The 25,720-nt window shown below is 42.3% G+C and overlaps 1 protein-coding gene across 2 annotated transcripts in view; it reads left to right on the top strand.

Moving 5' to 3' along the window:
* The window catches only part of EBF2 (EBF transcription factor 2), a 257,342-nt gene that overhangs the window by 193,854 nt on the left and 37,768 nt on the right, over positions 1–25,720 (top strand). For both annotated transcript variants that reach the window (XM_033171853.1, XM_033171851.1), the window contains exons 8-13: positions 3,481–3,598; positions 8,571–8,701; positions 10,830–10,956; positions 21,544–21,632; positions 22,727–22,792; positions 25,205–25,379. In XM_033171853.1, coding sequence (XP_033027744.1) covers positions 3,481–3,598; positions 8,571–8,701; positions 10,830–10,956; positions 21,544–21,632; positions 22,727–22,792; positions 25,205–25,379 — 706 coding nt within the window. The remainder of the gene's footprint in view (positions 1–3,480; positions 3,599–8,570; positions 8,702–10,829; positions 10,957–21,543; positions 21,633–22,726; positions 22,793–25,204; positions 25,380–25,720) is intronic.

The raw sequence follows: 25,720 nt of genomic DNA, 5'->3' as shown, positions 1-25,720 counted from the left end.
TTCAAAAAGTGTGACTAGCCCAAGGTCACCCAGCAGCTGCATGTGGAGGAGTGGAGACGCGAACCCGGTTCACCAGATTACGAGTCTACTGCTCTTAACCACTATACCACACTGGTTCACATCTTCACCAAATATTTAAAGCAATGTAAAGCATTTGGCTTCCCCTAAAAAAATAAAATCAAAAATTGTAGGAGCTGTATTTTCTTAAGGTTGTTGAGAATTGTAGCTCTCTGAGGGGTACACAACAATTTCCAGGATTCCTTGGGCAAAGAAATGTGATTTAAATTTGCTTTAAATATCTGGTGTGAATGTGACCATAGTGACAGCCACTAACTTAGATAGCTTTAAAAAGATTTGATAAATTCATGGAGGATAACAATGGATATACTGTATGCTCCCTTCCAGGTCAGAGGCTCTGAAAGTTGGAGAACTTGGTGGAAGAGGACTTTTGCTCCTGTCTCCTGATTGTGGGCTTCCCAGGGGCATCTGGTTGCTCTTTTGCAATAAGATACCTGCTGTGGAATAGAATGCATGTCAGTAGAATCATATATTAATGGTTGCACTCATGTACAAATTGCAGCAAGTCAGTGAGCAGGGGTGATACAAGCCCTTGTTCATACATTGTTTGCCAGAAAAACTGGCAAGGCAGATATTACAGAGAATGTCTAACTGTTTGTGACTGAATCCCAGATGGGGTGTAGTGGGTTAGAGTGTTGGACTAAGCCCCAAGAGACTGGGGCTCAAATCTCCACTCAGCCATCAAGATCACTGTGTGATTATTTAGGTCACAGTCAAGTTCACTGGTGCATTTCATTTTTGGTTATTCATAAATTTTTGGTGTGGGATTTGCAGTATTTACTTGCAAATGTTGACATTCAGGAGCTTTCAGATATTCATTGTTGTTGTTGTTACTACTGCTACTACTACTAGCATTTCAATTTGAGCAGCAAAACTAGTACATGTTTGATACAGGCATGCATCATTCATATATGACTGCTCTCATCATACGATTTGTGCTTTGGAATAAATTCCAGCTTACAAAAACACTCTGAGAATTATGTTCTGATTCTTGACCAAAACAAGCTTACCAGACACCCTTTAGAAAGGGTGTACTTTACGTAACTTGATGACTTCATCCTGCTGAATTGCAAGGTGAGCTGTTATGTGCCCCTTGCTTGCACATTTAAGATCTTTAATGCACTGGGTGTTCTCTAATAAATACAGGAGTAGCCAAAAGTCTTAAGAGCATTACAAAAGCTCTGCTGGATCAGATCAAAGGTCCTTCTAGTCCAGCAATCTTTTTCTCCACAGTGGCTAGCTGCTAGCAGATTCCAGCAAGCTCCTCAGCAGGGCACAAAGGCGATACCCTCCCCCTGCTGTTTAAGGGCTTGGCATGTGCTGACTCTCATGCTAGCTAACATCATAGGGGCTTCCCCTCCTTTCCCTCAGTGATGCTCTCATTGCTCAGAGCAAGTGCTTCAATTTCTTATTGTCCCAGTTTTAAATTTAGTCCTCCACATTTCCACCTCAGTTTGCAGTTTACATTTTTAAAAGGTCCTCTGGAAAACTGTCAGTATATTTGCCTGACTTTCACCTATACAGTTGATATCTGCAAATGCATACATTTCTGTATGTTATTTTCAGTAATATGCACATGTATACACATGCTTTTAGTATGTGCATATTTGTACATATTGCTTTGGCAGATGACTGTGTTGCAAACTTTGGATAGGTGTGAGTTTTGAAGGATCATAGACTCGTAGAATCATAGAGTTGAAAGGGCCATGAACACCATCTAGTCCACTGCCCCCTACAATGCAGCAATCCTTTGCCCAGTGTGGGGCACGTATTCTAACAATGGTTATTGTTTCAGAAAGTTCACCTTTCAATATGCCCCTGTTACTACTGGTACTATTTTTGTCCTCAAAACAGCCCTGTGGCTAGGTAGAGAAAAAATACTGGGGCCAATATCACCCAGTGTGCAACATAGCTAAATAGGGATTTGAATTCAGGTGTTCTGGGTTCTAATCTAATTATCTACAACCTCCTCTTACTGGAGGCTAACCTCCACGTAGGTAAGTCCCTCTGCCTCTGCTGTGAGTTTCCATTCCTTTGGTTATGTTTACTATAGCTATGGGAGTTCTCTGTTTGCTAGAGCCTGACTTTTTGCCAGTGCTGCATTTGTAAGGGCCAGCTTGTCTGTTCTATTGATTTTCGAAGCTTGATTGGTATTCCATGCTTAGGTGATTTGGGAAAATGCACACAGAGTCCTTGACTTCATAGGCAAATGCCTTTTCAATATGATGTTCCATAATGCTTACAGGTGCAGTATTGCTGATGGCTGCACTACCCAGGTGTGCATTGAGAAATGGACTTGCTTTGCATAGTACTTTTTTAGACTGTTCAAAAATGCATGGAGGGGCAGTGGGTTTATTATTTACTTACTGTTTATTCCATAAAATTTCTACACTGCTTCGTTGTAAAAACAACAACAAAGCATCCAAGCGGTTTGCAAAAAGATGAAACAATGAAAAAAATTACAATACTTTAAAACATGCAAAAAATACTAAAACAGATTAAAATTAAAAACAACTTTCTAAGCATCTGGGTAGGTTTGTCTAAACAATAATGTTTTTACCTGGCACTGAAAAGAATGCTTACTGTTCACCCCACCCACATCACCAATGACTACATGTTAACAGGTTCTGTATAGTCAACATTCTTGCAACTTGCATGTAAAGTAGGATACATGGCCCCCCTATCAGAAGTAAAAGAGGCAGTGCACACAAGCAGAACTTTCCCCCCAGTAACTGGTATTTGGAGCTGTGGTACCTCTCATCCTGGATTAGAGACCTTGCTTTTTCCTGAATACTCAGTAGTGCATAGAGCTTGTATGTGCATAAGCTCTGTGATCAATAGATGGCACAGTGCCATCCACCCATCTTTGGGGAAGTGCTGTGGTGTGCAGAAGTTCCCAGGTTCAATATCTGGCATCTCCAGGTAGGAGAGGGAGGGACTAGTATCTGAATAGCTCAGTTGGTTAGGGTGGTGCTGAAACCCCAGAGATCTATTGCCAGTCAATGTAGACAGAACTGAATGAGATGGACCAGTGCTCTGACTCAGTACAAGGCTTCTTTTTATATTCATATGTATTCAAAATAGGGCTTTTTAGGGCACCTGAAAAGAGTTTGTGATACTTTCTGATATAGGAAATAAAATTTAAGGCCATTTGCAGTCCACTGGCACATTACTATGCCAAGACCCAAGGAGTCTTCCGGTCCTTAGGATGCTTTGCTAAATGAAATTAATGCAAGGCAGAAAGATCTTTTCCCTCAATGAAGGAATAAGCCCCGCAGGACACAAATTCATTTTGCCAAAATAGAATGGAATTTTAAACTCAGCTGATTAATTAATGCATCAAGCATGGATCTCTGAAAGTAATTTCTCTGCCTTGTCTTCCCCTGCCTTTTTAATACGCAGGTTGTGTTATCAACAACGGTGAATGTCGATGGGCACGTACTGGCGGTATCTGACAACATGTTTGTTCACAACAACTCAAAACATGGACGGAGGGCGAGAAGGCTTGATCCGTCTGAAGGTATGGGCCTTTATCTGGGGTGGGGGTGGAGAAGGAAAGGGAAGCATTGTCCAAAATATGTCACATAATCAAGGTGGAGAGAAAACAGCAGTGTTGTGCCTATGTGTGCAAGATGAAGAAGGAATGCATATGCTATTTACCAGGGAGACACCTGATTTTCTGGTAATTGTCCCAAGTAACTCCCAATAGCTATTTTACCCCCCCCCTTTCCTTTTGAAAATATTTCATAGGTCTCTTTTTAAAATTGTGTTGCCATGGACAGCTGGAATTACCAATGGTCAACCCTTCCTTGCCCCCCTCCGTGCCGTCAAACATTAACAATGCAATCCTATACAATGTATGTTTACACTGTGTTTACCAGGGCTTGGTCCTCAGAAAGAATGTTTAAGATTGCTTAACAGAGCAAGCATAGCCTTTTTTCACTTACTCTCGGGCACCTCAATGGTTCTTAATTCCAAGAAAACCTACACAGGGTTGTGCTTTAAATCCCCGATTGGAGGCATGGTGGCTGCACCCTATCTTTAGTGAAAATCTAAATGTGCACACATAAGCACTAGGTCTCACTCATCCCAACTGGAAAGGTCATTTTTGAATTGTTGCTTGCGAATTTATATTTCTAGTATGTTGGGGGGCAAGAAACCCTTTTCAGCCAGAGGGTTCCATTCCCTTCTGGACAACCACCCAAGAGCCACTTGCCAGTGGTGAGCGGGGCAAAAGGCAAAAGAGGGCAGAGCAACAAATGTAAAAGTTATTTTTGGACAGTAGGCTGGTTTCTACACAAACTCACACACTCCTTGGCATCCTCCATCCAGATGAGCAAATTAAGGCAGGGAATAGCTTGCATTCCAAGGAAATCTATGCCATTAACATCACATGTTATCTTGGCCCTCCTCTGTAGTGTGTAGTTGAGCAATTAGTTTGGCTAATTTACTAATGTTGCTAAGATCTGAAGGGAAAAGCATCTGCTTTCCACGCAGAAGATCCCAGGTCTAGGCCCTGGCATCTCCAGGTAGGGATGGAAGAGATCCGAGTCTGAAATCCTGGACAGCCATTGACAGTCGGTGTAGACAATACTGAGCTAGGTGGACCAGTGGTCTAATTAAATATAAGGGAAAGACCATAACTTGAATACAGAAAATTCCAGCTTCAATCCCTGCTTTCTCCTCATATGACTGGGACAAAGCCTGATCTGATATCCTGGAGAGCCTCTGCCAGTCATTGTACTGCTCTGGATGGACCAATCAGTGTATTATGAGAGTTCCCCCATGTTCCCATCAGCTTATGGATTACCTTGCTTTCATAAGGAGGCAACCCTTGTGAGTGAGATCAGCAACCCTGCATAATGTCTAAAGTTGACCAACCCTTTTGTATCATTAAAATCTGGCGGTCTCACTACGCATTCTAGTTGCTTCTTCAGGACAGAGCAGCTGAGAGGCAATGTGCTAAATATTCCACAAAAGCATTTCAGACTTCGTTGCTCAGCTGGGCTTGACTTGATTTTGAGCAAATCAAGCAACATGACATCTTAGTTAAACAGAAATGTAACAGCACAAGATGTGTATGAAAAAGTGTCAGCCGTTCCCTTAAACAAACTGCGGGAAACGTAACAATGCGCAGAAGGGAACTGACACTAATTGATTTTCGTTTGTTTGGCTAAGCGAGGAATCACCATCGTCTGCAGGCTGTATTTTCAAGCAATTACAAATCACTGGATCTGCTAAGCTTCAAATTGGATAATCGCCTACACTCTTGCCAGCCCCATTCTGGCACCAGTTAAAAATAACTAGAGAAGCCCCTCTTGGCCCTGTCCTTGCAGCTAGTGAAAGTGAGAAGACTTTGTGACGTTACGAGAAGAGACAAGTTAGTCTATTATTTCATTAGGGTGTTTTGTTGCGTTCCCTCCCTTTTAAAATGTGCCCTGCATCAACCTAAAGGAGAATTAATGAACTGGAAGAAAATGATTGAATCAGTAAAGAATTCGGAGCAGTGTTAATTCTCCCCCAGCGGGCAGTGAAATGGTAGAAGGAAACTCCCAAGATTCCAAAGCTAGGAAGCCTTCCAGTTTTTCCTTGACTGATTGAATGTGATTGACTGGCTGTTCAAAGGAGTCTCGTATTTTTGGAGCCCTGCCAAAGCTCCCTTCCACCTCTGACCTTGTCAACATTGGGAATGGAGTGATGGATTGACTTTGGTTATGGACTGGAAAACCATATTGGGATCTTGATGGGATGTATAGTCCAGAGGCCCTGAACGTATGAAAGAGGTTGGAGGGAGGGGGAGTGTGTGTGTGTGTGTGTGTGTGTGTGTGTGTGTGTGTAGAGGGAAATACCCTATCCTATGAAAGCCAGAAATTCTTAAAATGAATTTTATTACCTATGATCTATTTATTACATTTGTATACAGCTCTTCAGTTTATATTCCCCTGGATGGCTGTGGGGGGGGGCAAGGGGGGTTAACACAGTCATTAAAATCTAAATACACCAGGGACAAAACACAAGATGTAAAATGTAGATATCTCTTGCAGTAATACTGGGGTGAATGCAGGAGGGTTTTTTTTGTTTGATTGTTTTACTTATGCAAACCATTAATAAACCCAGCCTATTGATACTTACTTGTTTTTATTTGTTTTTAAATTATATTGCACCATCAAATTCCCTAGGGCTTCACAGAGTTGAACTTGCTTCTGAGTAGACATGTATAGGATTGCACTCTCACATGCTTAAGAATGTAATCCTAAGCACACTTATTAGGAAGTCACACTTATAGCAGGACTTGCTTTCAAGCAAATATGTACAGGACTACAATGAAAATGCTTAATATAAATGTTGCGTATTGTTATAACCTGTCGACAGAGATGCTTGTATTTCTGCTTGGTGCTGCCTTATGCTGGTTCAAGACCACTGATGCATCTAATCAGTTACTATCAGTTCTGACTGGCAGCAGACTCTCAGGGCTCTCAGGCAGGGGTTTCTCACCATCCTGCTACCTGAGCTCTTTTAACTGAAGATGCCATGAAGGAGTCTGGGACATCCCACATGCAAAACATGTGACCTACCGCTGAGCTAATTCATACTTCGTTGCAGCTGGCTCCTGTTGGTTGTCCACCCCCACCCCTCCAGTCGGACAGATATTAACATTTTTTAGACTGGTGCAAGGCAACATGATTCCCCACCTGTCACCTTACCAGCATCAGAAGTTTAACTTCTAGCAGGGAATGTACAAAGTTATTCTGCGATGAATATCCTACACACTCACTAGAAGGGCATATCTGAACTAGGGATGGGACTAAGAATCCACTTTGCTTCTCATTTTAACATGAAACTACCTCATCCACACTTCCTGAAACAACATACAGATGTAAGCACAGCTCTCCTTCAAAATGCATCCTCCTCCAAATTTTGCAATACTTTTCTCCAACCAAAAAATGAATTATAAAATTGCTAGTGAATTTTTGCAAGGACTGTTTTTTCTTAAGAACAATAATAACAATGCAAACTGATGTGGGAATCTAGTGAACTGAATGTAAGACTGGCGGGGTGGGTGGGTGGGGAGGTGGGATAGAAGCTGAGAGAAACATAGTTGGCCATCCCTAGTAAGAGCATAAAAACACAAGAAGAGACCTGCTGGGGCAAACTATCCAACTCAGTATCCCATTTTCTAGAGTGGTCAACCAGATGCATTCATGAAATGAAATCCATAGTTAAACTGTATGCCCTGTGAAGAAAAGGCTTTATTTTGTGTGTCCTGAATTTCCCACCACATTGTGTGACCCCTGGCAAGGCTGGCCCAGGACATTTTGCTGCCTGAGGCAAAGGAGAAGGTTGTGCCCATCCCATATGCAGAAGCTGAGTGGACTGTCAGTTGAATGGTGATGAGAGAGCATCCTCCATCACACCTGGGATGGCATGCTGGATTAGAGAGCACAAGGCAGGGCAGCTTGGAAGCACAGGGCCACATGGGTGGCACAACAGAGGAGAAAGTACACACACACACACACACACACACACACACACACACACGTGCACGCTCATCCACTGCCCTAGTAGTGGGGCTGACCCTGACTCCAGGATCTAGTATTTTATGTACACACACCCTTGTCTCCCATCCCCCAAATCCAGAAGCCCAAATGTTTCCATAGGGGAGTTTTTCTCCAGCTCCTTAATATGTTGTGTTGCCCTTTTCTTCCCTATGGTGAATTCATACCCTAGATGTATATGAAAACATTGCAGTCTTATTTCCAGTTCTTTTTTTACTGATGTCTTACATGAGAGTCATCTTTTTCACAGGCTAGGGGTGTCTAAGGGATAATTCTCAGTACCCACACCAGACTTCAATTCCCAGAATTCATTAGGGGCACCTAAGAGTTAAACTGGTGTAGAAACAATATATTTTTGCAGTCTGGATCTGCTACAATAGAATGATAGCAAGTGAACTTTTTAGGATGGCAAAGAAGAATGTAGAAGTTCTCCAGAATCAGCAGAGTTTATATCTATGTTATAAAAGCCCAGGGGAGAAAATGTTAACTTTTCTAAAGTTTCTGGGAATACAACGATTGCTATTTAACCCAACTTTCACTGTTAATATTTACTTTGCTGTTCTCCAGATGTTGTAGGACTCTATCTCCCATCAATCATAGCCAACATGGCTAGTAGCTAGGGGAACATCTGGCCCTCTGAATGTTGCTGGACTATGAGTCCCATCATCCTTGACTCCTACTGACCCATGATGGCTGGGGATGATGGGAGATGAAGTCCAACATCTGGAAGTTCCAAAGGTTTTAACCCCTGGAGTAAACAATACTGGCTGAAATCAGTATAAGTCAGCTTTATATTGTAACAAAATGGAGATGGCTTGAATCTTCCCTGCAGGGAAGGCCCAAAACTCTTGGTACAATAAAGCTATTCATCTTTGCTAGAAAGGTAACTCTGGTGTCTCTTTCCCCCCTTCCCTTCCCCTTTCTCCTATCCTGTAGCCACTCCCTGCATCAAAGCAATTAGCCCAAGTGAAGGCTGGACCACAGGTGGAGCAATGGTTATCATTATAGGAGACAACTTCTTTGATGGGCTACAGGTCGTATTTGGGACCATGCTGGTATGGAGTGAGGTAGGTCAGCGTGCTTTCTGGTTTTTGCTTGCCAAGCTACCCTTCTCAAAGAGCTAAGGTAGCTTGCATGGGTTCTACCATATTGGCCCAAATATAAGCCACACTCCCCCCCCCCCCAATTCTGGCCGTGAAAAGTTAAAGTGTGGCTTAAATTTGTGACCTTACAAACATTGGCTTTTACAATATCGCTGCTGAAACAGACATACTCTAAAACAGAACGGGTGTGAGTGCCTGAGGAATTTTAAGAAAGCGGCTTATATTTGGATATTGTCTTTTTTTCCTCCTCCCCCCCTTGAATTTTAAAGGTGTGGCTTATATTCGGGCCAATACAGTATTTATCATTTCTCAGGCAGTAAAATTCAAATGGCACAATCAACGGGTTGCTAACAGAGATAGAATATCCATTTTTTGTAAGATTTTGTACAGTGCACTCCCAGTGTTTCATGATGGAAATGTCCCACTGGGGAGTGTCATCTCCCCAGTGGCAGTGGTGATGAGGTAGTGTAAGGTTGCTGCGAGGAGAGGGGAGCGCCATAGACCATTGCCATCAACCCTGAGCTCCTTTAACCTCACTTCTGTCTTGCCTCCATCCCTGTAAGTGCACTGCCACTGCCAGGGGGCACAACTGCCTCTGCTCTCTCTCACACACCAATCCATCTCTGCAGTTTGCTGTAGCTTTCATGTTCCTCTAAAGGCCTACTTCAAGTGGAGGCATTGGCTTCGGACCACTCACACCCTCCATGGAAGTGGAGATACTTAATTCAGCTATGGGGGTGGGACAGACAAGCCAAGGTTTTCAGAGGAGGGTTGGCTTAACTTCAGTTTTTATGCAAGGTGGCCAAGTGTGCCCCTATTTACACTTTGAAAAAAGCATTTTGATGTCGATCAAACAACTTTCTGAAATATATAGTAGATGGTGGAGGGGGGCTTGCGGAAAAAGAGGAGACGAAACTCATAGGCAGCAATGGGCAGAAAAGGAGGAGCTGTTGATGTAGACATTGTGGGCACCAAGACAAGTTGCTTTCTCCCCCTCCCATGTCATGCCTGAAATGGCAGAACAATTTGCCCACTCCCAGGGAAATTCAGACAGTCCTACACCAATCCCACCAACAATAGCTTTTTTGGGCAGTGTTTTGTCAACATGGTCACACTTCTGCATTAGCTCCATAGAAGGGGTTCGAGGGGGAGGCACAAAGGTGCTGAAAACTGTCACAAATCGTATATACAAAATTTGGAAATGAAACATAGAACTAGTGAGGACATTTAGTGGATTGGTTCCTCTTATGAAACAAAACCAGGTAATTCAGAACTTTTTTGATCAGGCTTCACAGATATGAAAAGTTGACCCAAATTATTCAGTACTTAAAACAAAAAGTACTAGAAATGGAGTAAAATTAGCTCAGTTCACATTTTAATGCAGGCCTACTTACCTTCCTGAACTAAGACGTAAACTGAAACATGGCTGAGCTTCCCAAGTCACTTCTCTGAAATTTGTAGTCCAGTTCCTTATGCAAAAATAAACACCAAATAGCATATATTAAAGAACACTTGCACACAAAAAGCATGTATTAGTGAAATATGCATCTTAGAAAAACATAATTTAAGAAAATGTATTATATATGGGGAAATTATTTTAGAATGCATGTATTAGACAAAATTGCATGCAAAAATGTATACTAGGAGAAATGTGAAAATTCATACAAATTGTTCAGACTTTTTTAAAGCAAATTTATGTGGAAATGGGGCAAACTCAATTTAAGATTTGATAAAATGAGAAACTGAAATGGACAGATTTGTGCACCCCACTTTCATCATTAACCTAAGTAAATAAAGGTATGTGTTTTGCCCGCTGACCTGGAGAAGTTTAATTCTGCTGAATTTTAATGTCCATTTTTATGTAGAAAAGGCCTGGGGAACCTTTGGCTCTCTGGATGTTGTTAGACTACAACTCCCATCACCTCTGACTATTGGCCATGGTGGCTGGACCTGATGGGATTTGGAGTCCCACAGAGTTTGGAGGGTCAGCAGATATCCAGCCCTGTTCTAGCAGCACAAACTGAGAATGGTGAAAGGTCCTGTGGAAATGCTTCACCACTGTTAATTCTTTTCTCTCCTTGATCCTTCCCAGCTGATCACCCCTCACGCCATCCGTGTCCAGACACCCCCTCGTCACATCCCTGGTGTCGTTGAAGTAACATTATCATATAAATCCAAGCAGTTTTGCAAAGGAGCCCCTGGTAGATTTATTTATACAGGTACGTGAAAACTGTGTATCACAAAGGACTATGTCCAGGTGACCTATTTGTTCTAAATTACTGAAGTGTAAAGTTGTGTTGAAAATGGATCTTTTGGGGGGCAGCAGCAAAATGTAGCTTTTTGTTTCTTAATTGACACTTTTCTTTTCTTTTGCTTTTTTTTTGGCTCTTTCCCAATATTTGCACTGGTTGCCTCCCACCCCACCCACTGGTTATATATAATTGTCCTGAGATCTCACATTGACATATCAGAATAAACAACAGACCATGAGGAAGGGTGGTGCTGTGGTCTAAACCATAGAGCTTAGGGCTTGCAGAGCAGAAGGTTGGCGGTTCGAATCCCCATGACGTGGTGAGCTCCTGTTCTTCGGTCCCAGCTCCTGCCCACCTAGCGGTTCGAAAGCACATTAAAGTGCAAGTAGATAAATAGGTACCACTCCGGCGGGGCCACATGACCCAGAAGTTGTCTGCGGACAAACACCGGCTCCCTCAGCCTATAGAGTGAGATGAGCACCGCAACCCCAGAGTCGTCTGTGACTGGACCTACGGCCAGGGGTACCTTTACCTATGTCATAAACACACACATATATAAGTGGTTTACACCAACCATACTTATATAAAATATTTAAAAAACATGTAAAAAAATAAAACCAGAGATTATCAACTATTAAGGAAATACGTTTTCTTAATTGCCTGCATGAAGTTGGCAGCACAGAAAAGTTTTCGGCAGGCATTTAAACCTTAAAACAGAAGGTGCCTGCTAGATCTCTATTGACAGAGCATTCCACAGGACTGGCCCAATGACTCTAAAAGCTCAGATTCTTGTTTCTGTCAGACGATCCTCACCAACTCGCCAGCGCAACCAACAACACTCCTGCAGATGGTCTCAGTCAGGGGTCAGCAAACTTTTTCAGCAGGGGGCCGGTCCACTGTCCCTCAGACCTTGTAGGGGGCCAGACTATATTTGGGGGGGGGAATGAACAAATTCCTATGCCCCACAAATAACCCAGAGATGCATTTTAAATAAAAGCACACATACTACTCATGTAAAAACACGCTGGTTCCCAGACCCTCCGAGCGCCGGATTTAGGAGATGGGGCTGCATCTGACCCCTGGGCCTTAGTTTGCCTACCCATGGTCTCAGTGATTGTGCTGTTACCCTGGACCTCAGTTGTTGAGAACTTTGTAAATTAATATAAGGACCTTGAACCTGGCTCGGTAGCAGATGGGCAACCAGTGCCAGTTTTAACAATGGGGTCATATATTGGTGCCTATGTGCCCCCATCTGCAGTTTGGCCACCATATTTTGCACCAGCTGCATCTTACACACCCAGCCAAAGGGCAGCCCCACAAAGAGTGCATTGCAGTAATCCAGCCTCAGAGTTAACAACTGGGAACTGCCATAGCAGGTGAACCAGATGAAATTGATAAAAGGCACTCTTTGCCACAACAGGCAGGCCTCATGCTCAGCTCATGCATTTCACAGAGGCATCAGGCTGGCCACTGGAGGAAACCGAGTGCTTGATAGATACAATGATCTGATCCAGCAGAATTCTTAATACTCATAATAGCAGATAATATTTTTGGTTCTTCGTATAGAAAATATGGGTGTAACTAGAAGTTCTGCACAAGCGGATTCTGCTTATGGTATATTTGAATAAGCCCCAGATGTTGCGAAGGAAACTTTGTTCAGAAGTCTAGAACCAGCTCCACAAAAACACTCACATGTCCCCTTCCTGAAACCCTGGAAAGCCACTGCCAGTCAGTGCTAAGTTAGATGGACCAGTGGTCTGACCCAGTATATAAGGCAGCTTCCTGTGTTCCTATGTGTCTTGATTGAGAACCAATTCCCATGTGAGAACGTAAGGGGGAAAAAACTTGCTGGATCAGGCCAGTGGTCCATCTCGACCAGCATTCTGTTCTCTCAGCAGCCCATGGGAAGCTGTAAAGCAGGACTTGAACAGAATTCTTCCCACTTGTGGTTCTCAGGAACTGAAAATTCAGAGGCATACTGCCTCCAACAGTGGAGATAGAACATAGCCATTGTGGCTAGTACCATTGATAACCTTACGCTCCATGAATTTGTCTAATCCTCTTTTAAAACCATCCTAAACTGGTGGACATTACTGCCTGTTGTGGGAGCAAATTCATAACTGTGTCTTGTGGGTGTCTCAACTCTTCTTCCCACACAAACCTTCCTTTTGGTTTCCTCCCCTGCACTAGGGGCTCCCCTATTTCTGTTTACAGCGTGGCTTCAGCCAGTGTCGCAAGTGAGGCTGCTGCCAGGAACGGATAATCCATCTTATCCAAACAGTGAGCCAGTCCCACTGCTGCTGTTTGACCGTACAGAATAACATAGATACCCAAAGAAATAGTGAAAGATGATTTTCAGATCCATCCAGAAGGGAAAGGTTGTTTTGCTGCTTTATGCTAGGAGATGCTCCATAAAATTAGTGATGGGAGGAGGGGAGAACCAAGCAATTTCTCAGTCTCTCTATCTAAGTAGATCATGACAAGCAAAGCGATAAACACAACTATTAAGTACAGCTGCACCTGGTGTAAGCAATTCCCCCAGCTCATTTTGGCTGGTAGTAGAATTGTTGAAAGAAAAACACAGAACAATAAAATAAGAACTTCCAAGCTGCACAATTAACCCAGGGTGTTGTTGTTTTTCTTGCCTCCAATCACTATATTAGTGGTGTTCAAAGTCTGTTTTGATCATGGTACACATCGCTCCTTTTTGCAGCTTTCACTGGTGAATCTATGCAGTACATATGCAATACTTCCTATATGAAACCGACAAATTTAAGTCAAAACAATGGCTGGAGTAAAAATCAAATTGGAGTAGGGAAGTGGGAATAATTTCTTTAAAAAGTAACATTTGAAATTTAAAATTGTTCCCTTGGGGTTTAACCCTGCCATCAAAAAGCTATAGGTACAGCAGTTGTCTTGCACATATTTAATTCATGGCAAGACTGAAGGGTCAGCATTCAAAATGTGGTGTTATAATTTTTGCATTCTGATCAGGCAATCCGTGTGTGTGTGTGTGTGTGTGTGTGTGTGTACGTATGTGTGAATTAGGTATAAGCCAACTTCACCAGTTCATTTCTTTTTGGGGTGGCCATAGCTGAGTGGAAGAGCATTTGCTTTGCATGTAACAGGTCCCTAGTTCAATACTGGGCATCTCCAGGTAGGACTGGATAACCCCTGCATGAAATCCTGGAAAGCTGATACCAGTTAGCATAGAAAATGACTGAGCCAATGGACTGACTCAATATAAGGCACCTTCTATGTTTATTGTTCTGTGGATTCCCTCTGTCTAGCATCCAGCTCCTCCTGAATTTATTTATTTAATCCACCTTCTTCCAGCAGTGATAGGTACTATCTCAATTTTCATTTCTTCTTTGTGGTGTTTTATCACTGCGCACAACTGAACCAGTAAAACAACACAAATAAAGAATCTTGATGCAACCTTGCATCCAAAACAGCATTTCTTCAATGTGTGCAAAACTGTGACAAATTCCACATACAAAGTGCTCTGTACCACATCTGGGGAGGGTGGGGGGGTATGGAACAGTTCAAATTTGGAAACAGGATCAGGTAATAATTCAAATCTCAGAATAATTGCCAAATTGATGCTCAGTTTCCACTTAACCCCCTACAAGGTACTAGGAATCAAGTCCAATTAAACCCAACGATATGTCTTAAGTAATCATGGTTAGGAATCAGGCTCAAATATTAAATTTGTTCTCATCTCTTAGAAACAGCTTCTAATTGTGTAATACTTTGAACCATTCTTCCTTATTAGGAATAAGATGGATCCAAGTCTTTGATTGGATTTATACCATGATCAGCACCAGAGTGGAAGGGGAGTCAATAAGTCAATAGCAGTTTTGATGTCAGAATCAGGTTCCTATCAAGATCCCTCCCAAGGGAACTGGCCGTGAAGGCAGAGACTGAATCCGGTGTTCCTATTAGTAAGCAGGTGGAGAGATGATAAAGCAGGGATTTTCGGAGCTCAGGTTGCAACTGCTAAAGATCTGAGAAGAAGTCTTCAATATTTAATACAAAATCCAATATTCATTCCATGTTCAAACTGATTAGGCATTAGCTGAACAAGAACAGCACTGAGACAGCTTGTTTGAAGAGGAGAGAGCCATAAACTGTTAAAAAGACAACCATAAAAATTAAAGATAAATTCCAAGGGTAAATCTAAATGTCACAGTGGGAGCTGTTATCGGCATGCATATGTTCTCCATAATGGGTATTTATAATAGGTTACGGCAAAGTATGTCATACTAGCAATGCTGTAGTTAAGAATCTGTCAGCAGTTCCTCTCTGAGTGTTATCACTCACAATGCTGCTGCAAAGCAATCACCCAGCTGATTGTGGTGCCAAGGCTGTGTTTATTGTTTTGAGCTTCTCCCCACTTCCCTCTACCCACTCTATAAGCGGGGGGCGGGCGGGGAAGTCCCCCAGTAACTGAAAAGGTTTAGTAACCTATCCATGGAGGTTTGTGGAAATGGGTTTATTTTTGGCACCCTGCTTTGGGCCTGAAAACACTAAAGGCACAAACAGTGGGGTGGATCCAGTCAAAAGCTGCAGTCCTAATCCCACTTATCTGGGGGTCGGGAAGCTGGAGAATTCTGATGGAGGCAGAAATAGGAGTTGCCATTGTACACTTATTTGTTCCATGTCCAGAATGGAAATCAATCCGGTGAATACGATCAGTTGTTGCAGCTGCTGTTGCTTTCAGTCCACTAAACAATTTGAAATTGATGACATTTCCTCCACCATTTGCATTATGTTTCCTTTGCATTGGAATTAATGGCGTGGAATAACATAATGGCAATGTAATTTATGTAACTTACATAATTACATCACAGTGGACAGTGAGATGATACTTTTTGGTGGAGGCAGACTGCAGAGGAATGGAAACGGTGTTGCATGCAATTAATACACTATGGAATGCAAAACGATGCCTTCTTACATCTTACCTGTTTACTCTTATTGATGGATTATTGAATATTGCTTTATTTGATATAAATTGTTTATTTTAAAGAGATTGTGACTTTTTTTGTATTGAATCAGATTGTTATTATTAACGTTTGATGTTTTATTATGGTGTTATGTGTTGGAAGTCGCCCAGAGTGGCTGGGGCAACCCAGCCAGATGGGTGGGGTATAAAAAAAAATTATTATTATTATTATTACCTGAGAGTAGGAACCTCAGAATTCAATAGGACCTATGTCTGAGTAGACATGGTGGGGACTGGGCGGTAAGTTATTTGAATTAAGTTGAACATAAGTTTCCACTGGGACTTAAATTAAGCCATAATTTCAGAGAGGCCTAAATTGAACTAACTTAGCCTGGATTCAATCCAATTTCAACAATATAATGATAGCCACAGAAAGGAAAGGAATCTCAAGTAGTCATGCATGCTTAATAGTACATGTTGCTGACAATTAAGCCTTGTGCAGGCATTATTAGCTTCCATGTGCAGCAACACAGAAGCATGAATTGGGGCCATGTCAAGTAAACCTGCCCCTAATGTATCACATACGATCTATGACCCAGGGATGGGAAGACTCATTTTAGCCCAGGGGCCACATTCCCTTCTAGGCAACCTTCCAGAGGCCATATGGATGGGGCAAGAGGTGAAAAAGAATGGAGCAGTGAATATAATTTTTATGTTTGCACAGTAGGCTAGCTTTTGCACACACACTTCTTGCACACACATCCAGACAAGGAAGAGCCATTAACAGAGATAAAGGACACGTTCCAAGGGGAATGCAAAGCAAGGCCAGTGAATATTGTGGCCTGGGGAGAGACAATGTGTCTGGGAAGGGGCTGTGGCCATGAGCGTGTTCCAAGGACCAGCTTGGTGAGCCACATTTTGCCCCGGGCCTAAGATTGTTTGTACAGCCTGAACATGCAGTGTGAGGGGCTGTTGTGAATATAGTTTTACTTCCATGAGATCTGGAACAAATATCAGCCAAAGTCTGGATTGAGCATGCAACTAGGGGTGGGGGCTTTTCTGCACCATCAGGCATTTTGTTCCTGTGTTACTATAATTTCTGCATAGGGCTTTGGTTGCAACAGTTTTACACCTATTTGCTTGCGCTATTGCACTGTGCAAATGATCAATATCAATAACGTGCCGTACATTTAAATTTTCTTGTGTAAACTAGAACTGAATTGGTTGGCTGTGTGTTCAGAACTGATTGCTGAATCTTGCTTGACCATAACCAGAACCAATCCAGAACAGCATCAGATGCAGCCAAACCTGAACTAAATTAAAAAAAGGAATGGCTTGATTTCCTTGTCTATCTATGTACCTATCTGAGCAGAGGCACTAAGCCGGTCCTCCCCCCCCCCAATCCAACTTCTTACGGGAAAAGACAAAACTTTACTATTCATTAGTGGCAAGCAGTGATGGAACCATGAAGGCCTCTGTGGTACGATGTTTCACATCTTGTGTGTCACACCTGAAAAAGGCGTGTTTCTACCTGCTATATTTCAGATGGCACGGGGACATAAAACAGGGTTTCTGTACTGTGGTGAGATGTGTTGTATTTTAATTTATAGTAACAATTTTTTTAATTTGCATGTAGACATAGAAATTATCATATGCAACTTTTATGCAAATTTGGTGTGCTCTTTTACCATTTTATTTTGGTGATGCAAACACTCTTTTTTGGCAATGCGTTACTGGCCTAATAAAATTTCGTCAACAACCCGGAGGACTAGAATTGTTAACAGCAAAATCAAATCAAATAAATAAGAACTGAGATTCACTAGATGCTATAGAGCAACTGTTGCAACTTATCATGACAAACTGAAAGCATATTTTTGTTGATTTTTAAAACAATTAATACTAAGTAGTAGCCTGATTATTTTCTTGATCATCAAATCTGGATATTCCCATTAGAGATTTTTATTTAAATATGCACATTTAGATTTTATTTCATTAATTATTTTTATTTCTTAAGTTCATAACCACTTTTGCTTGAAATAAGACATGTAATTCACTTAAACTATTAGACTCGCAAGAAAGAAGAGAAATGGCACATTGTGATATATAAGATCTCAGGAGGATTCTGACAAATTCTCACGATTATTGGCATAACTTTCCTGCCCTGCTCCCAAATGGGAAATAGATTCTGTGGCAGTTGAAATGTGTATTATTAAACTCCTTAAGTGATCCAGAATGGTTCCCAGTAGGCAGGGGGGGGAAACATTCTAAGTATAGCAAAATCTAAATTCTCAGGTCTAAGGCTTTCCTGCTCAACTCCCATTTGATTCAGTCCCATAATATTTAAACTCGCCATCATTGTTTCATTAAAATAAATCAAAATGTATGTCACCAGGACATATTATGATTTCTTGCTTCTATGTCGCTAAGTAGAGGCAGATGAAAGCATAGGGGACAGCGCTATGATTTCCAGTTTAATTTATTGCTGCCAATCAGCTGTCAAGCCCACTCGTGTCCCCCAGGCAAAGTGTAGCTCTATACTATTCTCAGCATTGGTGACCTCCAAGTGGTTTGACCAGTGGTGATGGTGGGCTGCCGTGGTGTGGAGCAGCAGTGCAGCAGGCTGCAGCAAGGGTTTGTAAACCACCCACCATTTAAAATTTCCCACAAGGCTCTGGTGCAGTTTTGCTTTATTTGGGTATTGTGGGCATTTCAAGGTGGTGAACCATCTGCCATTAAGTTAAGCACTAGGATCAAAGGAATAGGTGGGCCCGAACTCTGCACAAATACAGGATGGGTGACACCTGGCTTGAGAGCAGTACATGTGAAAAGGATCTAGGAGTCTTGGTAGACCATAAACTTGACATGAGTTGACAGTGTGATGCAGCAGCTAAAAAAGCCAATGCAATTCTGGGCTGCATCACTATGAGTATAGCATCTAGATCGGGCACGTCCAACAGGTAGATCGTGAGCTACTGGTAGATCACAGGACGTCTGTGGTAGATCACTGGTTTTCCTCCTCCCTAAAAAAAGCTACACAATTCAGACCTGAACCCCTAAAAATGGGCCTTCCTCTTCCCTAAAAAAAAGCTCAACAGCTTTGACCTGAAGCCCCCAAAAGGGGGTAGATCACTGCCAGCTTTTAACAATGAGAGTAGATCTCATTGTTAAAAGCTGGGAAGGGAAGTAATAGTACCACTGTATTCCACTCTGGTCAGACCTCACCTGGAATACTGTGTCCAGTTCTGGGCACCACAGTTCAAGAAGGATACTGACAAGCTGGAAGGTGTCCAGAGGAGGGCAACCAAAATGGTCAAAGGCCTGGAAAAGATGCCTTATGAGGAACGGCTTAGGGAGCTGGGTATGTTTAGCCTGGAGAAGAGAAGGTTAAGGGGTGATATGATAGCCATGTTCAAATATATAAAAGGATGTCATATAGAGGAGGGAGAAAGGTTGTTTTCTGCTGCTCCAGAGAAGCGGACACGGGGCAATGGATTCAAACTACAAGAAAGAAGATTCCACCTAAACATTAGGAAGAACTTCCTGACAGTAAGAGCTGTTTGACAGTGGAATTTGCTGCCAAGGAGTGTGGTGGAGTCTCCTTCTTTGGGGGTCTTTAAGCAGAGGCTTGACAGCCATCTGTCAGTAATGCTTTGATGGTGTTTCCTGCTTGGCAGGGGGTTGGACTGGATGGCCCTTGGGGTCTCTTCCAACTCTATGATTCTAGGATTCTATGAACTCTGCTTCCCACATCAGCACTAGTGAGCTCTCCCAAGGGGCTCTCCTAGCAAGCTCGCTTGTTGATATGGGTAAAAGCAGGAGTCTATCCAGAGCTGAATCCACTGTGACCTCCTATAATCCACCTTTAAAGATATTCCTTTATCACTGATCTGGTCCAGGGGTGGAGAACCTTAATGTTTTACATGATGGTTTTCATTTGAAGACAGTTCAGTAACTGCAGCTGGTGCAACATTTGGCGGGAAGGTTGCTGATCGGGGCAAGACAGTCTGAAAAATGAACACCAATTCTGGCATGACTGCACTGGTTACCACTTTGTTTCTGGGATCAATTCAAAGAAATGTTTTTGACCTATGAAGCCTTATGAGGCTCAGGACCCAGTACCTCAAAGACAGCCTCTCCTTACATAAACTGACCTAGACCCTGCAGTCATCATCGGAGACCCTTCTTTGTTTCCCCACTCCACAGGAGGCTTGGAGGGTGGGAATACGAGATTGGACCATTTCAGTGGTGCCCCCACACACTTGTGGAATACTCTCCCCATCTTCCTCTATATTTTAGGTGTAAAAGAAAGGCTTTTTTCTTTATTCAGGCTTTGGGTCCTTATATTGAAGGTAGCACTGTTTTATCTCTTTAGTTACATTTGTAAGATTTTTATTGGATGTTCTGAATTGGTTGTAATGTAAGACACTTTGGGCACCTCTATAAGAAAAGTGATTAACAACTTAATAAATAATCAAGCAATCAGTCCCTTTTGGGCAAGCTTCCAGAGGTCAGACATCAGTGATTAAATGCAAAAATGGGCAGAGCAACAAATGAAGATTTTACCTTTGTACAGTGGGCTAGTTTTTACGCACGTCCATCTCTATCCTCCATCCAGGCAAGCAAGAGGCATTCTCAAGTCAGGCAATGCAGTTGAGGTGTGCAACTGGTGAGAGGCATGGCCCGGGGAGATCAGGTGTGGCTAGGGAGGGGGGGTATGGTATGGGAAAAGTTTTGTAGACCAGTTAGAGAGGTTTAGAGAGATGCATTTGGTCCCCGAGCTGAAGGTTTCCCCCACCCCACCCTGTTCTAATCCCTAGGAGATTGGCCTTTGCGCATTCAGTAGAAATTGCTCTCTTAGAATCATAGGGTGTACATAGGTGTTCTATTGCAGGTGTGACAGAGGTACTTTTTGCTGTTTTGTAAATAGATGTTTGTCTCTTCCTCTTTGTTTTGTTATTTTTGAGGCAGAACACCTGCCTGTTGGGGATGCCTATTGGCTGGCAGCTGTGATGTCATAAGCCCCCATTTCCAAAGCACTTTGACAAGTTCTTTCCCCCCTCTTAATATGGCCAGGAATAAACAGACAATATGCCTCTTAAAAGATAATTAAAGGCATCTGCCAGCCTGACAAAAAAACTAGCAGCTGTTGCAACATTGGGTGATTGCTGTGTAAAGTTGGTTGCTTTTTCAGTGCTGCAGAGATATTGCTCCCCCCAAATCAACTGGAAACAGAGTTAAAACAGAGGTTCCACATAACACTAAAAGTACTTTACTATTTAGCAATGCCCTTTTCAATAGCCCACATCCTTCTGTAATACTTACTTGCAAGTAAGGCCTGTTCAGTAACAGTACCCTGCACTGTTAAAACTTTTTTTCCATAAAAGTTCCACATGTTTAACTAATTGCCCCTTAAATAGCCAGCTTCTGTTCTCCACTCATGTGTATGTGTACAAGTGTACACACATGTTTGCCTTCAATTACTGATTTCATTGTTCCTGCCTCCTTTTAATTGCAAAATAGCATTTTGCTTTCCCAAAGGAAGACACATCTTTAAGCCAGTTGTTGCACATATGTGATCTTTATTTATTTTTTCCCATTCCCTATTTTAGCTTTAAATGAGCCTACCATAGACTATGGTTTCCAAAGACTCCAGAAAGTTATACCAAGACATCCTGGTGACCCAGAACGACTAGCCAAGGTAAAAAAATAATAATTCTATGTTATTTAACATATTTTTGAAACATTGAAAGAATAAATATTGTATGTGTATCTAAATGTATGCCAGTTTAATTGACTGGTTAAACCAGGGTGATACTCTCTAGATAATATGGATTATAACTGCCATTATCCCTGACCATTGACTAAACTTGGCTGGAGCTGATGGTAGCTGGAGTCCACCATGTTTTCTAATCATGGATTAGTCTAATAAAGCTCATATAGTCAATCAATGGAGATTTCTTAATAGATAACTCCCACATTAAACATTCATAAATGAAGGATCAGAGTAAATACTGGAGGTCAAACTGACACATATAATCTCCAAACAAATGTGAGTGGTCAAAGGATGGGCTTACTTGCAACATCTGTTTTCTATCATATGTAGTAAATGGCACAGCAATAACCATGGTAACTTGTGTAATCTCATCATTGCTACTTCCCCATGCCATTCAAAAATTCTGTGATGGAATCCGTTGAATGAAACATTGACCAAAAAGAAGAGAGATTTCTGGGGAATTTAATTGTCCACAAACCTGCTTTCCTCACGTTTCACAGCTACAGCCTCTCCATCAGCATGTTGGAGAATTCCCCTGGCTGGCTGCAAAGGAGGGCGGTATAGCTTGCCATCCACTGGAATTCGGATTGGCCAATCATTGGCCAGAGAGGGCAGTGCTTGGGTGACAGACCAGAGGGAAGTAGTCTTCGCTCCAGTCTGCCACTCAGCTATATAGGCTGGCTGATTTTCTATTCATTTCTTTGACACTGGACCTACTCCCCCAAATGTGGCAGTCCTTCCAAATGAGAAACTTGTTGGTTGTCCGCTGCAACCAAATTATTTTTTAAGGGAGAAAAGGATAACCCCAAGGAAGAGTTAGATTTGTTGTAGTATGATTCAGGATGATACTGAGAGACCTAGCAGTATGAGGGTGCAAATGATGTGATACATAGCATCATTATGGCTACATAGAACATCAAAGCAAATCCGAGTCATTCCAACATGGGATTCTGTTTGCCAGAGACTTGCTGGCTAGCCCTTCTTTATAACCATTGGTTGTCCTTCTCTCTTCCTTGCAGGAGATGCTATTGAAAAGAGCAGCTGACCTAGTTGAAGCACTGTATGGAACGCCACACAATAATCAGGTTTGAACACACACCCCTTTCTCTTCCCACTTCTCTCTCTGCATTGAATTGGGGAGGGGGGAGATGTCAGGATTGAGTTAGCTGCCTTTTCTAATTCCCTTTGGGGCAATTTGTTGGGAGTCACATACCAGCATTGTGTGGGGCTGGAGTAAAAAACGAGTCTTTCACTCATTTTTCTCATGCTCTCTTTATGCCAGCCCTTCTATCTCTCTCTCTCTCTCTCTCTCTCTCTCTCTCTCTCTCTCTCTCTCTCCCTCTCTCCCCCCCCTCCCTCCCTCCCTCCCTCTCTCTTTGTCCCTGATTTATCCATCCATACATGACAAGAGCCAAGGGCTGCATGAAAATGAACTGAGGGCCACATGCAGCCCTGGAGATGCAGATTTTCCACCTGTGTTTTTAAATAAATATGTGGAGGTTTTGAGCAGGGACAACAGGCCTGACCCTAATTTTTAGGGGTGTACATCAGATTCAAATGAATCCCAAATCTCAACCCGAGGTTGCTGCCTCAGAGGGATTTAGGACTTGTCAGAGGCAAAGCAGGACCCGTACATGGTGGCATATGTCAAAGTGGGGACCCATGAAGCACTTTGTGGTGCCAGTGCATTCCAGACATTAAAAAAGGTCATGCGAACAAGTGTCGGCTAAAAACAAAAATAATGTCTCCAAGCTGGAATAGCACCAGGGGAAGCAAGAGCAAAGACTGGAGTGGAGAGAGCTTGGAGGAAGAGCTCCATTGTGACTGGTTCATCAAGCTTGTAACCAGAGGGACCGAATCCCTTTTTGTTCTCTCACCTCCGCTGCCCCACCATATCAACTTTAAAGGTATCTAGCACAAAAAACTCTTTGTCCGGTTTGGCAGGTTTCTTACTCCTGGACACCTCACTCACGTCAGCAGTTTTCAGACCAGTTCCCCACAAAACACTAGGAGAGAATAAGTGATTGCTTTTTACAAATCCAAAAACTGTAACGGTTGTCCTTATGTGAAAACTGTTCTGACCATCCTTCTGAAATTTGGCAGGATTCATGCCCTCTGCCTCCAAATTAAAAAGTTATAGATTTCCTTTTTTTAAAAAAAAAATCAGATTTAAACACATCCAGCACAAAAGCCTCTGGAAGTATTTTTATGATAGGCTTTAACTATTCTGGAGGGCTGCAAATGTCATCCACTCTTGTGAAAAGAGAAAAGAGTTATTTCCAATAGCGAATAAGAATGAGCTGAGCTGGGCTGCCTGCTTAAGAACATAAGAACAGGACTTTTTCAGGTGGAACTTGCTGGAACTCAGTTCCGGCAGCTCTCAGGTGGGCACCATTGTCATTCTAAGAGAACGAGGGAGGTGTTCGTGGTGAGTTCCGGTGCCTCTTTTTCTAGAAGACTCTTCAGAGTCCCGTGGACTGCAAGAAGATCAAACCTATCCATTCTTAAAGAAATCAGCCCTGAGTGCTCACTAGAAGGACAGGTCCTGAAGTTGAGGCTCCAGTACTTTGGCCACCTCATGAAAAGAGAAGACTCCCTGGAAAAGACACTGATGTTGGGAAAGATGGAGGGCACAAGGAGAAGGGGACGACAGAGGATGAGATGGTTGGACAGTGTTCTTGAAGCTACTAACATGAGTTTGGCCAAACTGCGAGAGGCAGTGAAGGATTGGCGTGCCTGGCGTGCTCTGGTCCATGGGGTCACGAAGAGTCGGACACGACTGAACGACTGAACAACAACAAAGCACTGCATGAGGAGGGCCATGCTGTATCAGAGTAAAGACATGTGGAGACCCCATTAGCACATATGTGAGACTAGGCTTTTTTGTATGTTTGCTTCAGTGTTCATCAGTTTATGCTTGCTTACAGTGAATTTCATTTGCCATTTCACCTTCCTACAAAGTACTTCAGACTAAGGCAGGATGTTTTTTGAAGCGCAGAACAGGGGTCCGAATTGAAATGCTGCTATCCTTTGAAATCTGCACTTCTCCAAATTTTGCAGCGCAGTTCTCCAAATACTGGAGAAAGGGGTGCATAGAATGCATATACAGTGGTACCTCGGTTTTCGAATTTAATCCGTTCTGGAAGACCATTCCGAAATGTTCAGAAACTGAGGAGAAAAGGGTAGTCTGCCAATTTAATAGACAAAATTGAGAAAAAATAACATATACACTCAGCAGAAGCCATTCAACTTCTGAGGCACATTCGAAAACGGAAGCATTTACTTCTGGGGTTACGGCGTTTGAAAACCGAAACATTTGTCAGCGGAAACGTTCGAAAACCAAGGTACCACTGTATTGGTGAAAATAATATATAAAATGAATTATATTGGGATAACTTGCTTTGCAAAAATCTGCATATTGTGGAAAGGTAGATACAAAAATTAGAAACTGGAAGAAACTGAAACTGACAGATTTGCCCATCCTTTGTTGCATGCAGGACATTATTCTGAAGCGAGCTGCTGATATCGCAGAAGCTCTCTACAGTGTCCCCAGGAATCCAGGCCAGATCCCTTTGTCAAGCTCTCCAGCTCACAGTAGTATGATGGGCATCAACTCCTACAGCAGCCAGTTGGGTGTGAGCATCTCAGAATCAACACAAGGAAACAATCAAGGTAAGGACCCCAATATTAGAAATATGGAAATGTTTAGCTGTTTTTCTTTTTACCCTAGTTTTATTTACATAATTAGCACATTGCACTTATCAGATGATTGAAGGAGCATTCTGTTTTTTTTTAAAAAACCTATAAATCACACAGTAAAAAAATACAATCCAATAAATACATCATTAAGTCTTTACACACACACACACACACACACACACACACACACACACATTATATACATATTATTTACTTGGTCACTGCCATAAATTATTAATAAATATGAAATATTATTTAAGTGTTTAATTTAATTTTAAGTGTTAAATTACAAGCCAATCATTATTCCAATCAAG

Source organism: Lacerta agilis, chromosome 15, assembly GCF_009819535.1.
Source record: "Lacerta agilis isolate rLacAgi1 chromosome 15, rLacAgi1.pri, whole genome shotgun sequence".
NCBI lineage: Eukaryota > Metazoa > Chordata > Lepidosauria > Squamata > Lacertidae > Lacerta > Lacerta agilis.
The sequence above is the reverse complement of the archived record's forward strand: the minus strand, read 5'-3'. Positions and strand labels throughout refer to the sequence as shown.